Raw genomic sequence first — 21,266 nt, 5'->3', positions numbered from 1 at the left:
ATGGTTGGACCCTTCCGGTACAGTGGACGCTGAAACATTTGAATAGAAGCAGCACCACATGTTCCCATATAAAGTCTATATATAATTAAATCAAGTACAATTATAATAATACAAACAACAAATATTAAACAAATGAATAAAAGTGCTTAAAAACTAGAATTATCCAAAAGAATAAAAAAAATCAGGTTTTCTTAAGCCTTTCCATGTGATGAATATATCATTAATAACATTCAATCTAAAAAAAAAACGAAGACCCATCCAATATACAATACTATACTTATTGAAATACACGGAAACTAAATAAACATTTTCTACTACACGGGTTCGGTTTAAGAGATCTTGGGAACAATGCTGGTGCCTTTTAACATGTTCACTGTAAGATTTCAAAAACCAACAGAAAATGCCTATTCATTTATGTGTATTTCTTTAAAAAAGATCATTTGACTTATTGATTGAAACAGATTTTCGGACTTTTAACAAATTCTAAAAAAGCGAGCAAAATGAAACATAACTTTGTTGATGGTGTTGTCCACAGCAGCAGAGGAAGCGAGCTCCAGTGCCACTAAAGCCGCATCCCGCCAACCTGAGTAAATTAGATTAATTAACTTTGAATGGGCAAAACTTGAAAAGTATGAACGAATCGATTCATCAACCTGTTTTGAAATGTGAATATCTTGAATGCCAAAGTTAGCAATAATCTTCTTCTTCTTCTTCTTCTTCTTCTTCTTCTTCTTCTTCTTCTTCTTCTTCTTCTTCTTCTTCCCTTTATCTGTCAATATTTCCATCTGTCATAATCATCTTCTGTCATAATCATCCTCATCATCATCCTCATCATCAGCAGCAGCAACAGCAGCAGCAGTAGCAGCAGCAGCATAAGCAGCAGCATCATCATTATCATCTTCATCATCATCTTCATCAGCAGCAGCAGAAGCAGCAGCAGCACCACCATCACCACCACCACCACCATCTTCATCAGCACCAGCAGCACCAGTGCAGAAGCATTCTTCTTGTTTTTTTTATCCTCATCTCCATCCGTATCCTCACCCGCTTCCTCATCATCATTCTCCGAATGCAAGACAATAATCCCCATCCATTTTATATTTAACCCTAAAACTCTCACTAACTGTACGCACTTTACTCATCACTATTATCATTATCATTTTTACTAATATATATATATATGAATAAGGTTTCAATACCTATTCTTACCTCACTGAACTAATGATTTGCAGGTGGTAATAAACTAATTTCTATTATTTACAATACAAACTCTCTTTTTTCAATACAGAGTCAAGTTATGTTCAGTTCTAAGCAAATAGAGCATCCGTTTCTTCGCTTTCATTCAACTTTAATAAACTATTGATATTTGAAAACAAGCACTCTTTTTTCTGTATGAACATCTGGATCTTGGTCAATGGAGGGGCGGAGAGATAACTGTGGTATTGAGCCATATAGAGTGTGCATCTTAGACCACATACGGGTACTTGACATTTTGTTATGACGTACCTTTACTGTATAACTTTTTATAACAATTATTTTCATTTTTTATTTCATTGAAACGAAGTCAACTTCGGAAAATGTATCCACCAATATGCAATATCATATTTAAGACAACATGTATATACGGAAATTAAATCAAATATTTTCTGACACTCGGGTTAGAGGTCCTTGGAAAGACGCTAAGATGTCTAAGACCAAAAGAAAATGCAGTTTATTTCTCGTGTATTTCTTAAATTCAAGCTCATGAAATATAAAATGGCCTAATTAGTGAAACATGCGTTTTGAATTATTTTTATCCTAATTGTGAAAAACGTTTTAATTGTAATACTTTCGCCGTGAATTGAAATGCAAAATGATTTGGCTTTCAACAAATTCTAATTGTAGTAAACCTGGAAACACTAGCACGACGGTCTGGTTCTTACCCACACTACATAATACTTAAAGGTGAGCAAAATTAGAATTACCTGTAAACCATTGTGACGTTATAAAGCAGTACAGTGCTTGGGTGCGGGGGTAGTTTTGTGCCAGCACGATCATGCGATGTTTTCTTACGATGGTGACGCAATGAACGTTCGTAAGTTCCACTTTGGATAACAATTCATTTATTTTCATTCCCACCAATCGTAATATCAGGAAGCAAAATGCATTTAAAATACACTCAAATACCTATGACAGCCATTACAAGGCATCCGTCTTGTATCGCTCCTGCCTTCACCTGACCAATATACATGCAATGCTGACCACATGACACTTCATTCACTCAAACCTAAATATGCACATGTCCAGGGGCTAGAAGTCATTGTTCAAGTACAATATAATATCATAACACGTTCTATTGTGTTGTTATAAAGAGTGTGCGCTGCAAAGGCACGGATTACTTGAGATATATACTGCTTTAGTAGGTAATGTCCTGGTGGGGCGTTGTTAAAATTTGATATATGATAGTATGCATATAAAAATATTGTATTTGTATTCTAGTGGATGCTGCCAGGTGGGGCGTTGTTAAAGTATGTATATATTATATTTGTATGCTAGTAGGTGCTAACTTGTTGGAGCGTTGTTAAAGTATGTATATATTATATTTGTATTCTACTAGGTGTTGTCCGTGTGGGGGGTTGTTAAAGTATGCATTTCTTGTTTTTGTATTTACTGGATGCTGTCCTGGTGCGGCGTTGTTAAAGTCTGTATAAATTATATTTGTATTCTAGTGAGTGCTGTCCTGGTGCGGCGTTGTTAAAGTCTGTATAAATTATATTTGTATTCTAGTGAGTGCTGTCCTGGTGCGGCGTTGTTAAAGTTTGTATACATTATATTTGTATTCAAGTGAGTGCTGTCCTGGTGGGGCGTAGTTAAAGTATGCATGCACCATTTTTGTATTTAAGAAGGTGCCGTCTTGTCGAGGCGTATTTAAATATGCATGCATTATATTTGTATTCAAGTTGGTACTGTACTGGTGGGACTAAGTTAAAGTATGCATACGTTATATTTGTATTCTAGTGGTTGCTGTCCTGGTGGGGGCGTAGTTCAAGTATGCATATATTAAATTTGTATTCTAGAGGGTGCTTATCTGGTAGGGCGTATTAAAGTATGAATACATTATATTTGTATTATAGTGGATGCTGTCCTGGTTGGGCGTAGTTCAAGTATGCATACATTATATTTGTATTATAGTGGATGCTGTCCTGGTTGGGCGTAGTTCAAGTATGCATACATTATATTTGTATTATAGTGGATGCTGTCCTGGTTGGGCGTAGGTAAAGTATGCATACATTATATGTGTAGTATAGTGGTTGCTGTCCTGGTGGGGCGTAGGTAAAGTATGCATACATTTTATTTGTATTCTAGTGGGTGCTGTCCTGGTAGAGCGTTGTTAACGTATGTATACATTATATTTGTATTTTAGTGGTTGCTGTCCTGGTGGGGCGTAGGTAAAGTATGCATACATTTTATTTGTATTCTAGTGGGTGCTGTCCTGGTAGAGCGTTGTTAACGTATACATGTATACATTATGTTTTGTTATAGTGGGTGCTGTCCTGGTGGGTGTAGGTAACGTATGCATACATTATATGTGTAGTATAGTGGCTGCTGTCCTGGTGGGTGTAGGTAAAGTATGCATACATCGTATGTGTAGTATAGTGGCTGCTGTCCTGGTGGGTGTAGGTAAAGTATGCATACATTGTATGTGTAGTATAGTGGCTGCTGTCCTGGTGGGTGTAGGTAAAGTATGCATACATTATATGTGTAGTATAGTAGGTGCTGTCCTGGTGGGGCGTAGGTAAAGTATGCATACATTGTATGTGTAGTATAGTGGCTGCTGTCCTGGTGGGTGTAGGTAACGTATGCATACATTATATTTGTAGTATAGTGGGTGCTGTCCTGGTGGGTGTAGGTAAAGTATGCATACATTGTATGTGTAGTATAGTGGCTGCTGTCCTGGTGGGTGTAGGTAAAGTATGCATACATTATATGTGTAGTATAGTGGCTGCTGTCCTGGTGGGGCGTAGGTAAAGTATGCATACATTATATGTGTAGTATAGTGGCTGCTGTCCTGGTGGGGCGTAGGTAAAGTATGCATACATTATATTTGTAGTATAGTGGGTGCTGTCCTGGTGGGTGTAGGTAACGTATGCATACATTATATGTGTAGTATAGTGGCTGCTGTCCTGGTGGGGCGTAGGTAAAGTATGCATACATTATATTTGTAGTATAGTGGGTGCTGTCCTGGTGGGTGTAGGTAACGTATGCATACATTATATGTGTAGTATAGTGGGTGCTGTCCTGGTGGGTGTAGGTAACGTATGCATACATTATATGTGTAGTATAGTGGCTGCTGTCCTGGTGGGGCGTAGGTAACGTATGCATACATTATATTTGTAGTATAGTGGGTGCTGTCCTGGTGGGTGTAGGTAACGTATGCATACATTATATGTGTAGTATAGTGGGTGCTGTCCTGGTGGGTGTAGGTAACGTATGCATACATTATATGTGTAGTATAGTGGCTGCTGTCCTGGTGGGTGTAGGTAACGTATGCATACATTATATGTGTAGTATAGTGGGTGCTGTCCTGGTGGGTGTAGGTAACGTATGCATACATTATATTTGTAGTATAGTGGGTGCTGTCCTGGTGGGTGTAGGTAAAGTATGCATACATTATATGTGTAGTATAGTGGCTGCTGTCCTGGTGGGTGTAGGTAACGTATGCATACATTATATTTGTAGTATAGTGGGTGCTGTCCTGGTGGGTGTAGGTAAAGTATGCATACATTATATGTGTAGTATAGTGGGTGCTGTCCTGGTGGGTGTTGGTAACGTATGCATACATTATATGTGTAGTATAGTGGCTGCTGTCCTGGTGGGTGTAGGTAACGTATGCATACATTATATTTGTATTATAGTGGCTGCTGTCCTGGTGGGTGTAGGTAACGTATGCATACATTATATGTGTAGTATAGTGGGTGCTGTCCTGGTGGGTGTAGGTAACGTATGCATACATTATATGTGTAGTATAGTGGCTGCTGTCCTGGTGGGTGTAGGTAAAGTATGCATACATTATATGTGTAGTATAGTGGGTGCTGTCCTGGTGGGTGTAGGTAACGTATGCATACATTATATTTGTAGTATAGTGGGTGCTGTCCTGGTGGGGCGTAGGTAAAGTATGCATACATTATATGTGTAGTATAGTGGCTGCTGTCCTGGTGGGGCGTAGGTAAAGTATGCATACATTATATGTGTAGTATAGTGGGTGCTGTCCTGGTGGGGCGTAGGTAAAGTATGCATACATTATATTTGTAGTATAGTGGGTGCTGTCCTGGTGGGGCGTAGGTAAAGTATGCATACATTATATTTGTATTATAGTTGGTGTTGTCGTGGGACGTAGTTAAAGTAGTTTAGACAGTGCTCCGTCAGACGGCCGTATTATGAAAAGGTTTGTCGAAATGTTTTAAGAAACTAAACTCTCAATCAAACTCTGGTAAACGACCGAAGGCGGGACTCCGTAAGAGGCGTAGACTGCGTTATATTTTATTCGAAACGGTGAAAAAATAGGAAAATTATTTTTGTTTAAAGTTTTCATTTGAAGCAAAATATTGCCTTCCGACATAGCAGTTACGACGCAATTTATCACGTGGTATACACACACTGTCGCTAATCATATAATATTTTTGCGTGTTTAGCTATTGTATAAACGGTTACAATATTGTTATCAGAATTAATATTTTCAATAAATGCATTATTTAGTAAGATGTTTTAAGTTTATCAGTCAAAATTTATGTTTGTTATACATGTGTATCTGTTGATTTTGAATAAGAGCGCAACTTTAAATGTACACTCGGACCGTGTTATAACATCTTTTTTCATAAAATAATTTAACACTTTTTTTTTTAATTCGCTCTCTGAGTCTGAGACCACTGCCAACATGAGCACTGGAGACATCAGTCTTGAGTCTGAGATCACTGCCAACATGGTCACTGGAGACATCAGTCTAGTATAGTAGTAGACGTTCTGAGAAAATTCAAAAATCTTAAGACGTCATTATATCTTTATTATTGTCTGCATAACCTTCAAGTACAATGATCTAAAATGATCTGATTATAGTGGAATAAAAATCATATTCCAGAAGCAAGCAAACACGAACACCACGTGTATTTCAATAGGCAGTGAATGTTTCATTCAAAAGAATCGATAAAGTACATGAACAAGTAGGTCATCGTGGACCACAATTAATACAATGCACCATTTTCTACAGTAACTACTAAACATATGCCACATATCTGTCCAGCAGACAACAATTTATAAACTAACGGCACCACCAGAGGATGCCAACTCTCGTCTGTTAAACTTGAGTCAATCAAGGGGCGAAACTCATCAGTAAATCAAGGGGCGTAACTCATCAGTCAATCAAGGGGCGTAACTCATCAGTCAATCAAGGGGCGTAACTCATCAGTAAATCAAGGGGCGTAACTCATCAGTAAATCAAGGGGCGTAACTCATCAGTCAATCAAAGGGCGTAACTCATCAGTCAATCAAGGGCGTAACTCATCAGTCAATCAAGGGGCGTAACTCATTAGTCAATCAAGGGGCGTAACTCATCAGTCAATCAAGGGGCGTATCGCATCAGGCAATCAAGGGGCGTATCGCATCAAGCAATCAATGGGTGTAACTCATCAGTCAATCAAGGGGCGTAACTCATCAGTCAATCAGGGGGCGTTAATTATTCTTGTTGGCACGATGTTGTGGGAGCGTGTGGATCTTATGTAGTAGGGAAACCGGAGAACCCGGAAAAACCCGTGAAGAAGATAACTTTAACACCAATCCTCTATGATGAAAATAATCTTCTTATATAAACCAAATAAAAAAATAGCCTACGTACCCTATCTATTTTTGAAAAGGATGTTACCCTAACCAAACTTTTTTTCAGGCCTAATTTGTATAAAAGTGCAGAAACACGTTATTTCCACCTTGTGAGGCGATGGATGATCCACCGGTGATTTAATGTAATTAATATGTTCCATATTAAAATGCGTAATTTAGCACGTAGTTAAAGGTTTATCAGTCAAAATCTATGTTTGTTATACATGTGTATGTGTTGATTTTAAATGCGAATGTCACTTTAAGATATAAATAAATTATTTGTGTTTACCAAATTAAAACATGGTTTATCATGAAATATGTAAAACAATTGATTATATGCACAAATACATTACCAGGTGAATATCTAAAAAAAATATAACTTTGAAATGGTTAAAGGTTGTAAGTATGTCCTAACATAAATAAACGGTTTGATGCGACACAGTCGTATAACCATTTAGTTTGTGTAAGTATATACTAACAATCTTTAAAAAATAAATAAAAGAAAATAGGTGTTTTTAGAACATTGTGTAAACTACCCATTAACACTTTATAATTATCTACCACTTCTTTGGATTATCAATAACTGACTGCTGATTCACTCAAATAAATGTATTGGCAAATGCCTTCTAATTGGACAAAATATTGCGTTGACCACTAACAAAGTTAGAGAAGATCACGGTGTTCAATTTGGTGTCATAAGATCAACAATCCCTCACTGTTACTAGATACATGTTTATTCATCACTGTCACTTGATGTGTTCACAACTGTCGCTATATGTATTCACTACTGTCACTAAATGTATTCACCACTGTCACTAAAAGTATTCGCCACTGTCACTAGGTCTATTCGCCACCGTCACTAGATGTATTCGCCACGGTCACTAGATGTATTCACCACCGTCACTTGATGTGTCCGCCACCGTCACTAGATGTTTTCACCACCGGCACAAGAAGTATTCACCACCGTCACTAGATGTGTTCGTCTCCGTCACTAGATATATTCACCACCGTCATTAGATGTATTCCCCACTGTCACTAGATGTGTTCGCCACCGACACCAGATGTATTCCCCACTGTCACTAGATGTATTCACCACTGTCACAAGATGTATTCACCACCGTCATTATATGTGTCCGCCACCGTCACTATATGTATTCACCACCGTCACTAAATGTATTCCCTACTGTCACTAGATATATTCACCACTGTCACTAGATGTATTCACCACTGTCACTAGATGTATTCACCACTGTCACTAGATATATTCACCACTGTCACTAGATGTATTCACCACTGTCACTAGATGTATTCGTCGCTGTCACTAGATGTATTTACCACCGTCACTAAAAGTATCTACCACTGCCACTAGATGTATTCACCACTGACACTATATGTATTCACCACCGACACCAGATGTATTCACCACTGTCACTAGATGTATTCACCACTGATACTAGATGTATCCTCCACTGTCACTAGATGTATTCACCACTGACACTAGAAGTATCCACCATTGTCACTAGAAATATTCAACACGGTCACTAGATGTACCCACCACTGTCACTAGATGTATTCACCACAGTCACTAGATGTATTCACCACTGTCACTAGATGTATCCACCACTGTCACTTGATATATTCACCAATGCCACTAGATGTATTCACCACCGACACCAGATGTTTTCACCACTGGCACTAGATGTATTCACCACATTCATTAGATGTATTCACCATCGTTACTAGATGTATTCACCACTGTCACTAGATGTATTCACCACTGTCACTAGATGTATTCACCACTGTCACTAGATGTATTCACCACTTTCACTAGATATATTCACCACCGACACCACATGTATTCACCACTGGCACTAGGTGTATTTGCCACTAATGTCACTAGATGTTTTCACCATCGTTACTAGATGTATCCAGCACTGTCACTTGATGTATTCACCGCTGTCGCGAGATATATTCACCACTGTCACAAGAAGTATTCCCCACTGTCACTAGAAGCATCCACCACTGTCACTAGATATATTCACCACTGTCACAAGAAGTATTCACCACTGTCACTAGATATATTCACCACTGTCACAAGAAGTATTCCCCACTGTCACTAGAAGTATCCACCACTGTCACTAGATATATTCACCACTGTCACAAGAAGTATTCACCACTGTCACTAGAAGTATTCACCATTGTCACTAGATGTATTCAACATTGTCACTAGATGTATTCAGAACTGTCACTAGATGTGTTCACCACTGTCACAAGAAGTTTTCACCAGTGTCACTATTTGTATTCACAACTTTCACTACATTTATTCACCACTGTCATTAGATGTATTCAGAAATGTCACTTGATGTATTCACCATTGTCACTTCATGTATTCACCAGTGTCACTAGATGTGTTCACCACTGTCACTAGATGTATTCTGCGCTGTCACTTGATGTATTCACCACTGTCATTAGATGTATTCACCACTTTCACTAGATATATTCACCACCGACACCACATGTATTCACCACTGGCACTAGGTGTATTTGCCACTAATGTCACTAGATGTTTTCACCATCGTTACTAGATGTATCCAGCACTGTCACTTGATGTATTCACCGCTGTCGCGAGATATATTCACCACTGTCACAAGAAGTATTCCCCACTGTCACTAGAAGCATTCACCACTGTCACTAGATATATTCACCACTGTCACAAGAAGTATTCACCACTGTCACTAGATATATTCACCACTGTCACAAGAAGTATTCCCCACTGTCACTAGAAGTATCCACCACTGTCACTAGATATATTCACCACTGTCACAAGAAGTATTCACCACTGTCACTAGAAGTATTCACCATTGTCACTAGATGTATTCAACATTGTCACTAGATGTATTCAGAACTGTCACTAGATGTGTTCACCACTGTCACAAGAAGTTTTCACCAGTGTCACTATTTGTATTCACAACTTTCACTACATTTATTCACCACTGTCATTAGATGTATTCAGAACTGTCACTTGATGTATTCACCATTGTCACTTCATGTATTCACCAGTGTCACTAGATGTGTTCACCACTGTCACTAGATGTATTCTGCGCTGTCACTAGATGTGTTCACCACTGTCACTAGATGTATTCTGCGCTGTCACTAGATGTATTCACCACTGTCACTAGATGTATTCACCATTGTCACTAGATGTATTCAGAACTGCCACTAGATGTTTTCTGCGTTTTCACTAGATGTGTTCACCACTGTCACTATATGTATTCACCATTGTCACTAGATGTATTCAGAACTGTCACTAGATGTATTCAGCGCTGTCACTAGATGTGTTCACCACTGTCACTAGATGTATTCTGCGCGGTCACTAGATGTGTTCACCACTGTCACTAGATGTTTTCTGCGCTGTCACTAGAAGTATTCACCACTGTCACTAGATGTATTCACCATTGTCACTATATGTATTCAGAACTGTCACTAGATGTGTTCACCACTGTCACAAGAAGTTTACACCAGTGTCACTACTTGTATTCACAATTTCACTACATTTATTCACCACTGTCACTAGATGTATTCAGAACTGTCACTTGATGTATTCACCATTGTCACTTGATGCATTCACCACTGTCACTAGATGTATTCACCACTGTCACTAGATGTATTCTGCGCTGTCACTAGATGTGTTCACAACTGTCACTAGATGTATTCTGCGCTGTCACTAGATGTGTTCACCACTGTCATTAGAGGTATTCTACGCTGTCACTAGATGTGTTCACCACTGTCACTAGATGTATTCTGCCCTGTCACTAGATGTATTCTGTGCTGTCACTAGATGTATTCTGCGCTGCCACTAGATGTATTCTGCGCTGTTACTAGATGTATTTTGCGCTGTCACTAAATGTATTCACCACTGTCACTAAATGTATTCAGAACTGTCACTTGATGTATTCACCATTGTCACTTGATGTATTCACCACTGTCACTAGATGTGTTCACCACTGTCACTAGATGCATTCTGCGCTGTCACTAGATGTGTTCACCACTGTCACTAAATGTATTCTGCGCTGTCACTAGATGTGTTCACCACTGTCACTAGATGTATTCTGCGCTGTCACTAGATGTGTTCACCACTGTCACTAAATGTATTCTGCGCTGTCACTAGAGGTGTTCACCACTGTCACTAGATGTATTCTGCGCTGTCACTAGATGTGTTCACCACTGTCATTAGAGGTATTCTACGCTGTCACTAGATGTGTTCACCACTGTCACTAGATGTATTCTGCCCTGTCACTATATGTATTCTGTGCTGTCCTAGATGTATTCTGTGCTGTCACTAGATGTATTCTGCGCTGTTACTAGATGTATTCTGCGCTGTCACTAAATGTTCCCCACACTGTCCCTAGTTATATTCACCACTGTCATATAACCCTCTCGTTCAGAGTTGGTGTTACATGGATTAGCCTTTGAAATCAAATACTATGTTCGCCTCAATGATCAACTGATGAAGTCGTTCCCGGTCCGTCTTGGATCCTTATTAAATTAATGTGATAATAAATTTAGATAAAAAATGTAGATATGCCAGCTAAGTATTTTAATTATTAACTTAAATGCGATACTCACCAAATATCCTAGGACGGACACGGTGACGAGGATATGCACTAAAAAGGAGGTGGAAGTAAACCATTCTTTAATTTTGTATATATATATGGGAAATCATGAAATTAAGTTTGCTAAAATAGCTTGCTTCTGTCACATGTGGTTTCATCTTGCACATACACGTGTTGACTCGACTTGCTGTCCAATAAATCAAATAAGTCATAATTATAAATCTAAAACAGACACCGTAATATATTAACGACGCCTTCAATAAGCAATAAATACCATGTCATGTGTTACCAGGATTTATCATCTGACAATATCACGGTATCAGCATCGGATACCGGGTACTGGGTTTTAGCACCACCATTAAATGTTGACTGCTCCAAGGATACTCTTCACAGAGGAGAACGCCGGCTGACGAACATTTCGATGTGGCAACTTTTCGGACACATTTATAACATTTTATAGAACAGCATCAAGCTTGAAAATGCCGGTATTATTTTATTGACTCAAAAAATATGGAAATGATTGTTGCATGGACACTCTTATCAAATTCGTGAAGTTACAATGTCCTTTAAAAAAATAATAAGGGGAGATCAAAGTTTAAGAATAAGATGTCAAAAATAATACTTTACATCCTTTCAGCAAATTGTTATTATTGTACATCTCAAATTTAAACATTTTAATATGGAGAGCTGCAATTATGACTGAATTATGACTTATAAACTCATTTATGCCCGTTTCATTGCAGCCCAAAGGAAAACAGGGGACCAAAGGTCAGAAGCAAATTGAAGTCGAAAACAAATCGACAATGCAGTTTTATATGTACATCATTCTTTGTGCCATAGTAAGTTTAAATGCAAATTATATTAAAGCTGCACTCTCACAGATATACTGTTTGTACAACTTTTAAAAATTGTCAATACGTTCAATCTGTGAGAGTGCAGCTTTAAAGGTACTAGACACCATATGGTTAAACAAATCAGCAAATACAGTATTTCCTCAAAACCAGCCTAGAATTGTCAATGCGAGCTAGTAGCAGGCTGATAATATGTCATTTTACATGATAAAAAAATAAATACAACAATCATGTTGCTGTCTTTTCTAAGTTTCCCTGTTTAAAAACAGCAAGTAATGGTTTCCAAGTTTAAATCACATCTGTTTTTAAGTACAGATAATTATATCAACTTTATTTTTAAACTTATTGAGATAAACGTGATAGACAACCCCAGTAAATTTAAAATTGAAAAATGCGCAAAATTGCGAAAGATGTATGTGTCATAAGCGATGTGGAACATCAGCAAGTAAGATTCAATGCAAACATAACAATGTCAATTTTATGTTAGCTTCGGTTGTGGCAATTTACTTTTTTTTCTTGCAATTGTATCATCTGGTGTCTAGTCCCTTTAATAAATTTATAAATGAATCAAATTTTACAAATCAAATTATAAGACTAGATAACTGTACTGTTGGGAGAAAATTTGTTTAATAGCTCAGTTTGGGCGGTTATTTACTGTTATTATTTTCTAATACTGTAATTTTTAGCTTTTCAATTTTTCAAAGAAAAAGTATTGCGATAACCTTTGTCATGTTTGAACTTTAACCTTAGCCATAACTGAAAATACATTTAACAAAAAGAATTAGACAAGCTTTTGGTGTTCACTCTGCAGCTTTCTTGTTTACTTTTTGCCATAATTTAGATATTTTAAGGAAAATAGGTTTTTGTAATTGAGAAATAAAATCATTGATTCAATGCAGTTACATGTATATTGATTGTTTTATTCGTTTTTTGAGACTTCTGAGATGTTCTTGTATTATATTTCTTCATTAGTGTAAATCTTTTCAGGCAATATTTTATGGAGCACAGATCATCCTCTTTAGCGACACATTCACAACATTTTACATTGTAAGTACCAAACATTTATGTCAAAGTTATTTCTAATGTACATCTACAATGTATTCCTATAAATGATTTTGTCAACATGCTTTAATTTTATATTGTACAATATTGGATGGCGTTTTCTTTATTTTCGTTCATTCATTACTTATATCAGAACAGTAACTAGTAGGAAGAGCTCTTACCATGCAATAAGTAGTGTGTGGATAAATAATGAAATTTCAATATACACATGCTACTTATTGAGCACTAACCTTGAAATATTGTCCAAAACAGTTACTATGGCTTTGCACTTGTTGTGTATAATTTTGGTATTTTTGGTAGTGGGTTCAGTAATTATTACTGATTGTGGAAAGCTTTGATGTCATTCACAAAGATAACGTCACCACTGTAATGTTCCACACTATAATGATGATACCTGTCATCAAATAAACAGTTGGCGTTTGCTTCCTGGTGCTCTTGTTTAAGCTATTTTACAGGAGCTGTTCATAGTTATAGTTTACGAAGCAAATTATTACAACATTATATTATTCTCTCGTTGGCATGATGTTAAGCTAGAGTTTTGTCTTGTTGTTGTTGGGGAAACTGTGTATCCCAGGGATAACCCTCTTGTCTGGCTTGAAGACCATAAAACAAACTCACAGGTGCCCTGACCAGGAAACAAACCTGGAACATTTTGGTTAGAAGCCTGTGTGCTTACCCCTGTGCTTACAGGTTAGTTTATAGGCATCTTCCTCATTGATATGTCTTTGAAAACCTACCATTTTTCCCCTACTTGGAAGCCTGGGAAACATGTAGAAGATCTTTCTTACAGGTTCTATCAATGCTGGTCTTGTGTGTGTATGGAGGTTGTTACAAGTTTATGAGCAGCATGGCTGGTGGGGGCATCGATCTCAACATGGAGGCGGGCATGGCAGAGTAAGTTAACAACAATTCTTTCATTCTAGTAGTTCATTTGTCTGGTTAGTTTGTCTAGTTTTTGATTGTTGTTCTTTCATAAAAGACTATGTTGACACTTGTAGCATTTTACCTTTTTTTCGTCTATACTAACTCCCGTATCGGAACAGTAATAAGTAGGCAGACCATTTACTAGATAACAAAGAGATACAACACTTTTCACTTATGCTGCATGCTAGTTATTGAGTGTTGTCCTTTACAACGTGGCACAATACAGTTAACATCACCAACTAGCATTGTGTATAATTCTTAAAAAAACTTGGTGCAGAAACCATTATTTTACATGTTTTTGTCCAAATGCAAAAGCTTAATTCTTATGTAAGTCTTATCTCAAAAGTCCATAAAGAAATTCTATGAATTAATGATGTCAATATTTGTAGTACAGTATGTCACAGTCAGTATCTCTAAAAATTCCAATTACTGTAACTAAATAATAGTGATCATAACTTATGCTTCTCGAGTAACTAAGAACAAAGTACGAGCAGACAAGAACCAACTCCACAAGTTTTGACATAAACTCATCTTTAGTAGTTTATTGACTGTTTGTTGACTATTACAAAACCCTGCGCTGTACCATACATTTTTATGCCCCCGATGGTGGGCATATTAAAATCGCACCGTCCGTCCGTCCGTCCGGCTCTGTAACTTTCCCTTGTATGGACAGATTTTAAAATAACTTGCCACATGTGTTCCACATACCAAGACGACGTGTGGCGTGCAAGACTCGTGTCCCTACCTTAAAGGTCAAGGTCACACTTAGTGTTTATTCACAATGGAGTGCTGCATATAAGAACATAGAGTATAGGTTGTCGTGTCCGGGCTGTAACTTTCTCTTGTATGGACAGATTTTAAAATAACTTGCCACATGTGTACCACATACCAAGACGACGTGTCGCGTGCGAGACCCGTGTCCCTACCTCAAAGGTCAAGGTCACACTTAGTGTTTATTCACAATGGAGTGCTGCATATAAGAACATAGAGTATAGGTTGTCGTGTCCGGGCTGTAACTTTCTCTTGTATGGACAGATTTTAAAATAACTTGCCACATGTGTACCACATACCAAGACGACGTGTCGCGTGCGAGACCCGTGTCCCTACCTCAAAGGTCAAGGTCACACTTAGTGTTTATTCACAATGGAGTGCTGCATATAAGGACATAGAGTATAGGTTGTCGTGTCCGGGCTGTAACTTTCCCTTGTATGGACAGATTTTAAAATAACTTGCCACATGTGTTCCACATACCAATACAACGTGTCGCGTGCAAGACCCATGTCCCTACCTCAAAGGTCAAGGTCACACTTAGTTTTCATTCACAATGGAGTGCTGCATATAAGGACATAGAGTATAGATTGTCGTGTCCGGGCTGTAACTTTCCCTTGTATGGACAGATTTTAACATAACTTGCCAGATGTGTTCCACATACCAAGATGACGTGTCGCGTGCAAAACCCGTGTCCCTACCTCAAAGGTCAAGGTCACACTTAGTGTTTATTCACAATGGAGTGCTGCATATAAGGACATAGAGTATAGGTTGTCGTGTCCGGGCTGTAACTTTCTCTTGTATGGACAGATTTTAAAATATCTTGCCACATGTGTACCACATACCAAGACGACGTGTCGCGTGCAAGACCCGTGTCCCTACCTCAAAGGTCAAGGTCACACTTAGTGTTTATTCACAATGGAGTGCTGCATATAAGGACATAGAGTATAGGTTGTCGTGTCCGGGCTGTAACTTTCCCTTGTATGGACAGATTTTAAAATAACTTGCCACATGTGTTCCACATACCAAGACGACGTGTCGCGTGCAAGACCCGTGTCCCTACCTCAAAGGTCAAGGTCACACTTAGTGTTCATTCACAATGAAGTGCTGCATATAAGGACATAGAGTATAGATTGTCGTGTCCGGGCTGTAACTTTCCCTTGTATGGACAGATTTTAAATGACTTGCCACATGTGTTCCACATACCAAAACGACGTGTCGGGTGCAAAACCCGTGTCCCTACCGCAAAGGTCAAGGTCACACTTAGTGTTTATTCACAATGGAGTGCTGCATATAAGGACATAGAGTATAGGCTGTTGTGTCCGGACTGTAACTTTCTCTTGTATGGACAGATTTTAAAATAACTTAACACATGTGTTCCACATACCAAGACGACGTGTCGCGTGCAAGACCCATGTCCCTACCTCTAAGGTGAAAGATACACTAAGTGTTTATTCACAAGGGAATTCTGAATATAAGGACACAACAGTGTAGGTTGTCAAGTATGGGTGGTATTTTTTTATGTTCAGAGGCAATTTAAAATAACTTGCCATATATGTATTTGACACGTAAAGGCAAGATCAACTTTTCATGTACTGACCTTGTTCGTAGGTCAATGTCACATTCGGGGGCATTCATCACATACTGTGACAGCTCTTGTTTCATTTACGTTTAAAACTTCAAGAATTTTTTAAAATGTTCAAATTTTTATGTGAATTATTTTGTTATTAAAGACATTTTATTCACATTACAACCATATTTTAAGTTTTCATAAAAGTTTTTGTAGTTGATTATTATCCGACTTAAGTGAAATGTGTAAAACACATTTAACTTCAATAAATTACATTAAATTGACATTGATTTATTTGTATATAAATAGTTATCTGTAATTTGTAACTAGAACAAATATTTGATTTTAGTAATAGCCCAGTACTGTTTGTGTCATATCTTCAGTCTGAATATAAATAAGATATAATGCTATTTAACAAATATAGTCAAGATCGTTTTTCTTACAGGCATGCCAAGGATGTGATTCTGTTGACAGCCATTGTCCAGATACTAGCCTTGATCTCCAACTACTTCTGGTTGTTATGGCTTGTGGTATGTTGTTGTTCTATTACTGCGTATTCCAGACTACTCATTAATGATTATTATCAAAACCTGACTCGAGTTCATTTATGTATTAAATACTTCTTTCATGCATATGTATGAAAAGTAGCTTTCTATTAGTAAATGTTAGGGATTCAAATTCTTACAAAACCATTATTGATTATTGGATATGATCAAAGGCCGATCATTGATTTTATAATCAAAACTGATTTCTGTAAAGTTTGAAGATTTAGTTAATTTGGTATTTCAACTTTAAAGCTGCCACTCTCACAGATTTACTGTTTTTACAACTTTTTTATTTTTTGTCTTGAAATGAGCACATTTTTCGTAAATATCTGCAAATCAGTGATAAAAGACTGCTGACAAAACATCAGATCACATATTTTCATATTTCCATTTGAAAACGTTTTATGGCTGAAAGAGTTACTAGCGGTTTAAGCAAAATGCATAAAACATCCAAAAAAAAATCAGCAGTCTTATATGTCTATTTTATATGCATTTTTGCATAAATTGGTTCTTTCCAAGACAAAGAATAAAAATGTTGTCAAAACGTTCAATGTGTAATATTATTAATCTGGCAATGCAGTTCAGTTAGCAACCAGGACTACAGTCCTATCTAATGTGTGGCATTATCTTTTTGTTACTCTGTTTAAGTTTTGTAATAGTTTAAATGTAGTTTCTTATGATAGAGAAAAGGAATTTGTTATTGAAAGTGATTATCAACCACTTACGACTCAAACAATCAATTTTCTACAATGCTCCATCATTGTTCAATGCCTAGTTCAATACAATATGTTATATTTTACACTTCAAAATGGATGTAAAATTATTACAATGTATCATAATGTAAAGAATGATATGAAAAATAAAATGATCGATAAAGTACATATTTATAAAGTAATTGCTTCTATTTGCTGTTTTCTACAAATTTCCAGGCACCAGGAAGAGCGTTTTATATATTGTGGGTAAATATTCTATCGCCATGGATATTTGCCGAAGCACCAGAAGTTGATGATAAAAAACAGAAAAAGATGGAAAGGAAAATGAAGAGACAGCAAAGATGAACTCTAGTCATGTAGATTTGTTGAACCAATAAAGCTTGTCTATTTTTAGAAGTCTTGGTTTTGTCATAGCTTGGTTTCGTCGGAGGGATTAAGAAATATAAGTATTGGCCAATTTTGCTGAAAGGCTGTTTAATTTATTCACAATAAAACTAGTACACATGTTTACAGTGATAATTTGCATATGTGTAGCATTTTTCATAATTCTGAATTCAATACGCAGTTATGCTCCTTGTTTGACAATTAAAAAACAGATGGGCATTGTCATCGGTGTGCGATGATCATATATTATATGCTAAATCAGGATGAGTGTTTGTGTAAATAGTACTGTACAGAGTTTAAATTATAAACAAGAGTATAACATGTATACTCATGTATACCAGCATTACGATTACAGCAAAGTCTAATCTTGAGTATTTCAATGAAACACGAAAATTCAATGCCCAGTTCAGAGTTGGCACAATAGCATTTGATGTTTTCCCTCTATTTATATGGCTAGCCAAAGATATAATTTTCATTTTATGTAATTTCTTTTATTCTAACACTGATGTTATATATGAAACATTGCCATTTTTTGTCATACTTTCTGTGTTAAAAAATCATTTAGAAAGAAATTTTACCTTCTGGATATAGATCAATGTTTATTTATTTTTATCTCAATGTTACTGCATCATGACAACTGTTAGTGTTTGGAAAGTATCATTTTATGGAAATGTTAAAATGTCCATTACTTTCAACTTCTTTTTAACTTAAGCTGCTAGTATTTAATACTTTAGTTAATTGTTTACAATTTATACATTTGCTCAATGTTATTATACAGTTTACAGCACTGAGAATCAAAGTCATAGAGCCACGGCAAGCAGAAGTAGGTATTAAAGTAATATAAGACTAGTGAAAATATGACACCAGTTTCCTGTGGCTAAAAATAGAATGACGGTGTCCATGGTGTGACATTTTTTAAGGTCCATGATGCATTTAAGGTAACACACACTCTTTTATGAATAACATGTTTGATATGATGCCCAAAACTGGTCATAAACTGGGCATTCCAATATTTAGTTGGTCATTATTAATATATCCAGTACTGCAGCCAATTGTATAAACCCTCAATAAGTTGTTCAATGGTTAAACATTTGGCTTCTTTGCACATTTCAATGATTTGATTGGTGAATAGGAACTTTTGGATAATTATTGATTGATCAATTAATATTTGTTTTACCGGTATACAATAACTGCAGGTGTGTATATAAAGTAATGGTAAAATAACTGAAAGGTATTGACTATATTCACTTTACAATATTTAATGTTTCAAATTTAATAATTCACTGAATAAAATTCTGAATTTATGTTTTCTTTCTGTGTGCAGCTTTTTGCAACATACAGGCAGAAGGAGGAGGCGTCCAGTATGTTGTCCCATCATTACTGTAACCCTTTGTCCAATCAGGTGAGCAATATAGGACCATCTTGGCCGTCTTTTTTCGTATTAAGATTAGCTTATAAAAAACTTGAATAATTTGACATGGGATTTACAGTTGCGAGTTGTGGGGTCACAGAGAAACATTAATTTGTCCAAATTATCAAACAATTTTCTCAAAATGCCCATTATTGTGGCTAGATCATAGACTTTGTGTCATTAAACCATGTCTGTCCACATACCATATGTTTGTCTCGATACTTAAAACTTCATAAACTGTATCTGCTTCATCCTATTTGAACCTCTGAAGGGATTTCGAAAAAAAAACGATCCATAAAAATGTTTGCTTAAATCTATATTGACAAATCATATAATATCATGCTTGTTGGTCTAAATGTAAACCATTTTACATTGCGTAATGTGCATCAATTGATACAAAAGTATCTAATATTCTTAGTGTCTAGAAATTCTAATAAAATTCATGGAATTACAGTCACAACACATAAAACATCACATTGGTACAATTATACACAGAGGTATAAGGTATTAAAAGCAAATTTAATTCAGAATAAACAGTAAACCGATGACACTGCCCAGACCAGAAGACGATGCGGCCCTTACTGATGAACCTTATGGCTAATATGGGATATATGGTCTTAGAATCTACTACATAACGTCCGCCAATAAGAGCTGTGTTGTCCGTCAATCTAGGCCAAATTCAGCGATGGGCCATATTCGATTGACCAAATGTTAATACAAACAAAATGTATCACAAACAAAACTAGAGATTGCTTTTTTGAAAAAGCGCTTGTCTCCCCTATTGTGTGGTCGTAGCTGAGAAAAAATAAATGATGGACATGAAATTTGTAACTTTGGACTGGAGACAAACCAACAGTGAAGTTTGGTTTATTCGATTATATTAAATAGTGAAGAGAAGAAAGTGTTGTTGATTAATCATGGAAAATGTAAACGAAGTTTGCATTGTATGAAGTTCCTGGGCGCAAGCGTTATTCAATTATTGATCGGAAACCATTTTTCAGCTCACAGTCATCGTGACCATGACCTTTTACCTACTGATCACAACATCAATAGGGATCATCTACATAACCAACTTGCATACCAAGTATTAAGTTCTTGGGTGCAAGTGTTCTTTAGTTACTGAGCGGTAACCATTTCTTCAACTCAAGGTCATGGCAACCTTGACCTTTGACCTACTGATCTCAAAATCAATAGGGGTCATCTACTAGTCATGACCGACTAGCGTACCAAGAATGAAGTTCCTGGGTACAAGCGTTCTTAAGTTATTGAGCAGAAACCATTTTTAAGCTTAAGGTCACCGCCAACGTATCATTTTTTACCTGAAGGTAACCTTGACCTTTGACCTTTTGATCTGAAAATCAATAGGGGTCATCTTCTAGTCATGAACAACTAGCTTACCAAGTATGAAGTTCCTGAAACCAAAGGATCTTTAGTTATTGAGCGGAAACTTTTTCTTCACTTCAAGGTCATGGCAACCTTGACCTTTGACCTAGTGATCTCAAAATCAATATGGGTCATCTTCTAGTCATGACCAACTAGCATACCAAGTATGAAATTCCTGGTTGCAAGCGTTCTC

The 21,266-nt window shown here is 36.8% G+C and overlaps 1 protein-coding gene across 1 annotated transcript; it reads left to right on the top strand.

Annotated features, from left to right (window-relative positions):
* Positions 1 to 11,837: 11,837 nt before the first annotated feature.
* Positions 11,838 to 19,597, top strand: LOC128243505 (transmembrane protein 208-like). Its single transcript, XM_052961305.1, has 6 exons — positions 11,838 to 11,947; positions 12,206 to 12,301; positions 13,301 to 13,360; positions 14,166 to 14,269; positions 17,083 to 17,167; positions 18,112 to 19,597. Exons 1-6 carry the CDS (start codon positions 11,942 to 11,944, stop codon positions 18,238 to 18,240), a joined length of 480 nt encoding a protein of 159 aa, XP_052817265.1. The 5' UTR covers positions 11,838 to 11,941; the 3' UTR covers positions 18,241 to 19,597.
* The last annotated feature ends 1,669 nt before the right edge of the window (positions 19,598 to 21,266 follow it).

Source organism: Mya arenaria, chromosome 8 (genome assembly GCF_026914265.1).
Source record: "Mya arenaria isolate MELC-2E11 chromosome 8, ASM2691426v1".
Taxonomy (NCBI): Eukaryota; Metazoa; Mollusca; class Bivalvia; order Myida; family Myidae; genus Mya; species Mya arenaria.
Note: the sequence above shows the minus strand (reverse complement) of the source record. Positions and strands in the feature narration are given on the sequence as shown.

Coding starts and splice junctions, on each gene's coding strand:
- LOC128243505 (XM_052961305.1), top strand. Junction 13,361..14,165: donor CATTCACAACATTTTACATT/GTAAGTACCAAA, acceptor TCTTTCTTACAG/GTTCTATCAATGCTGGTCTT. Junction 17,168..18,111: donor TCTGGTTGTTATGGCTTGTG/GTATGTTGTTGT, acceptor ACAAATTTCCAG/GCACCAGGAAGAGCGTTTTA.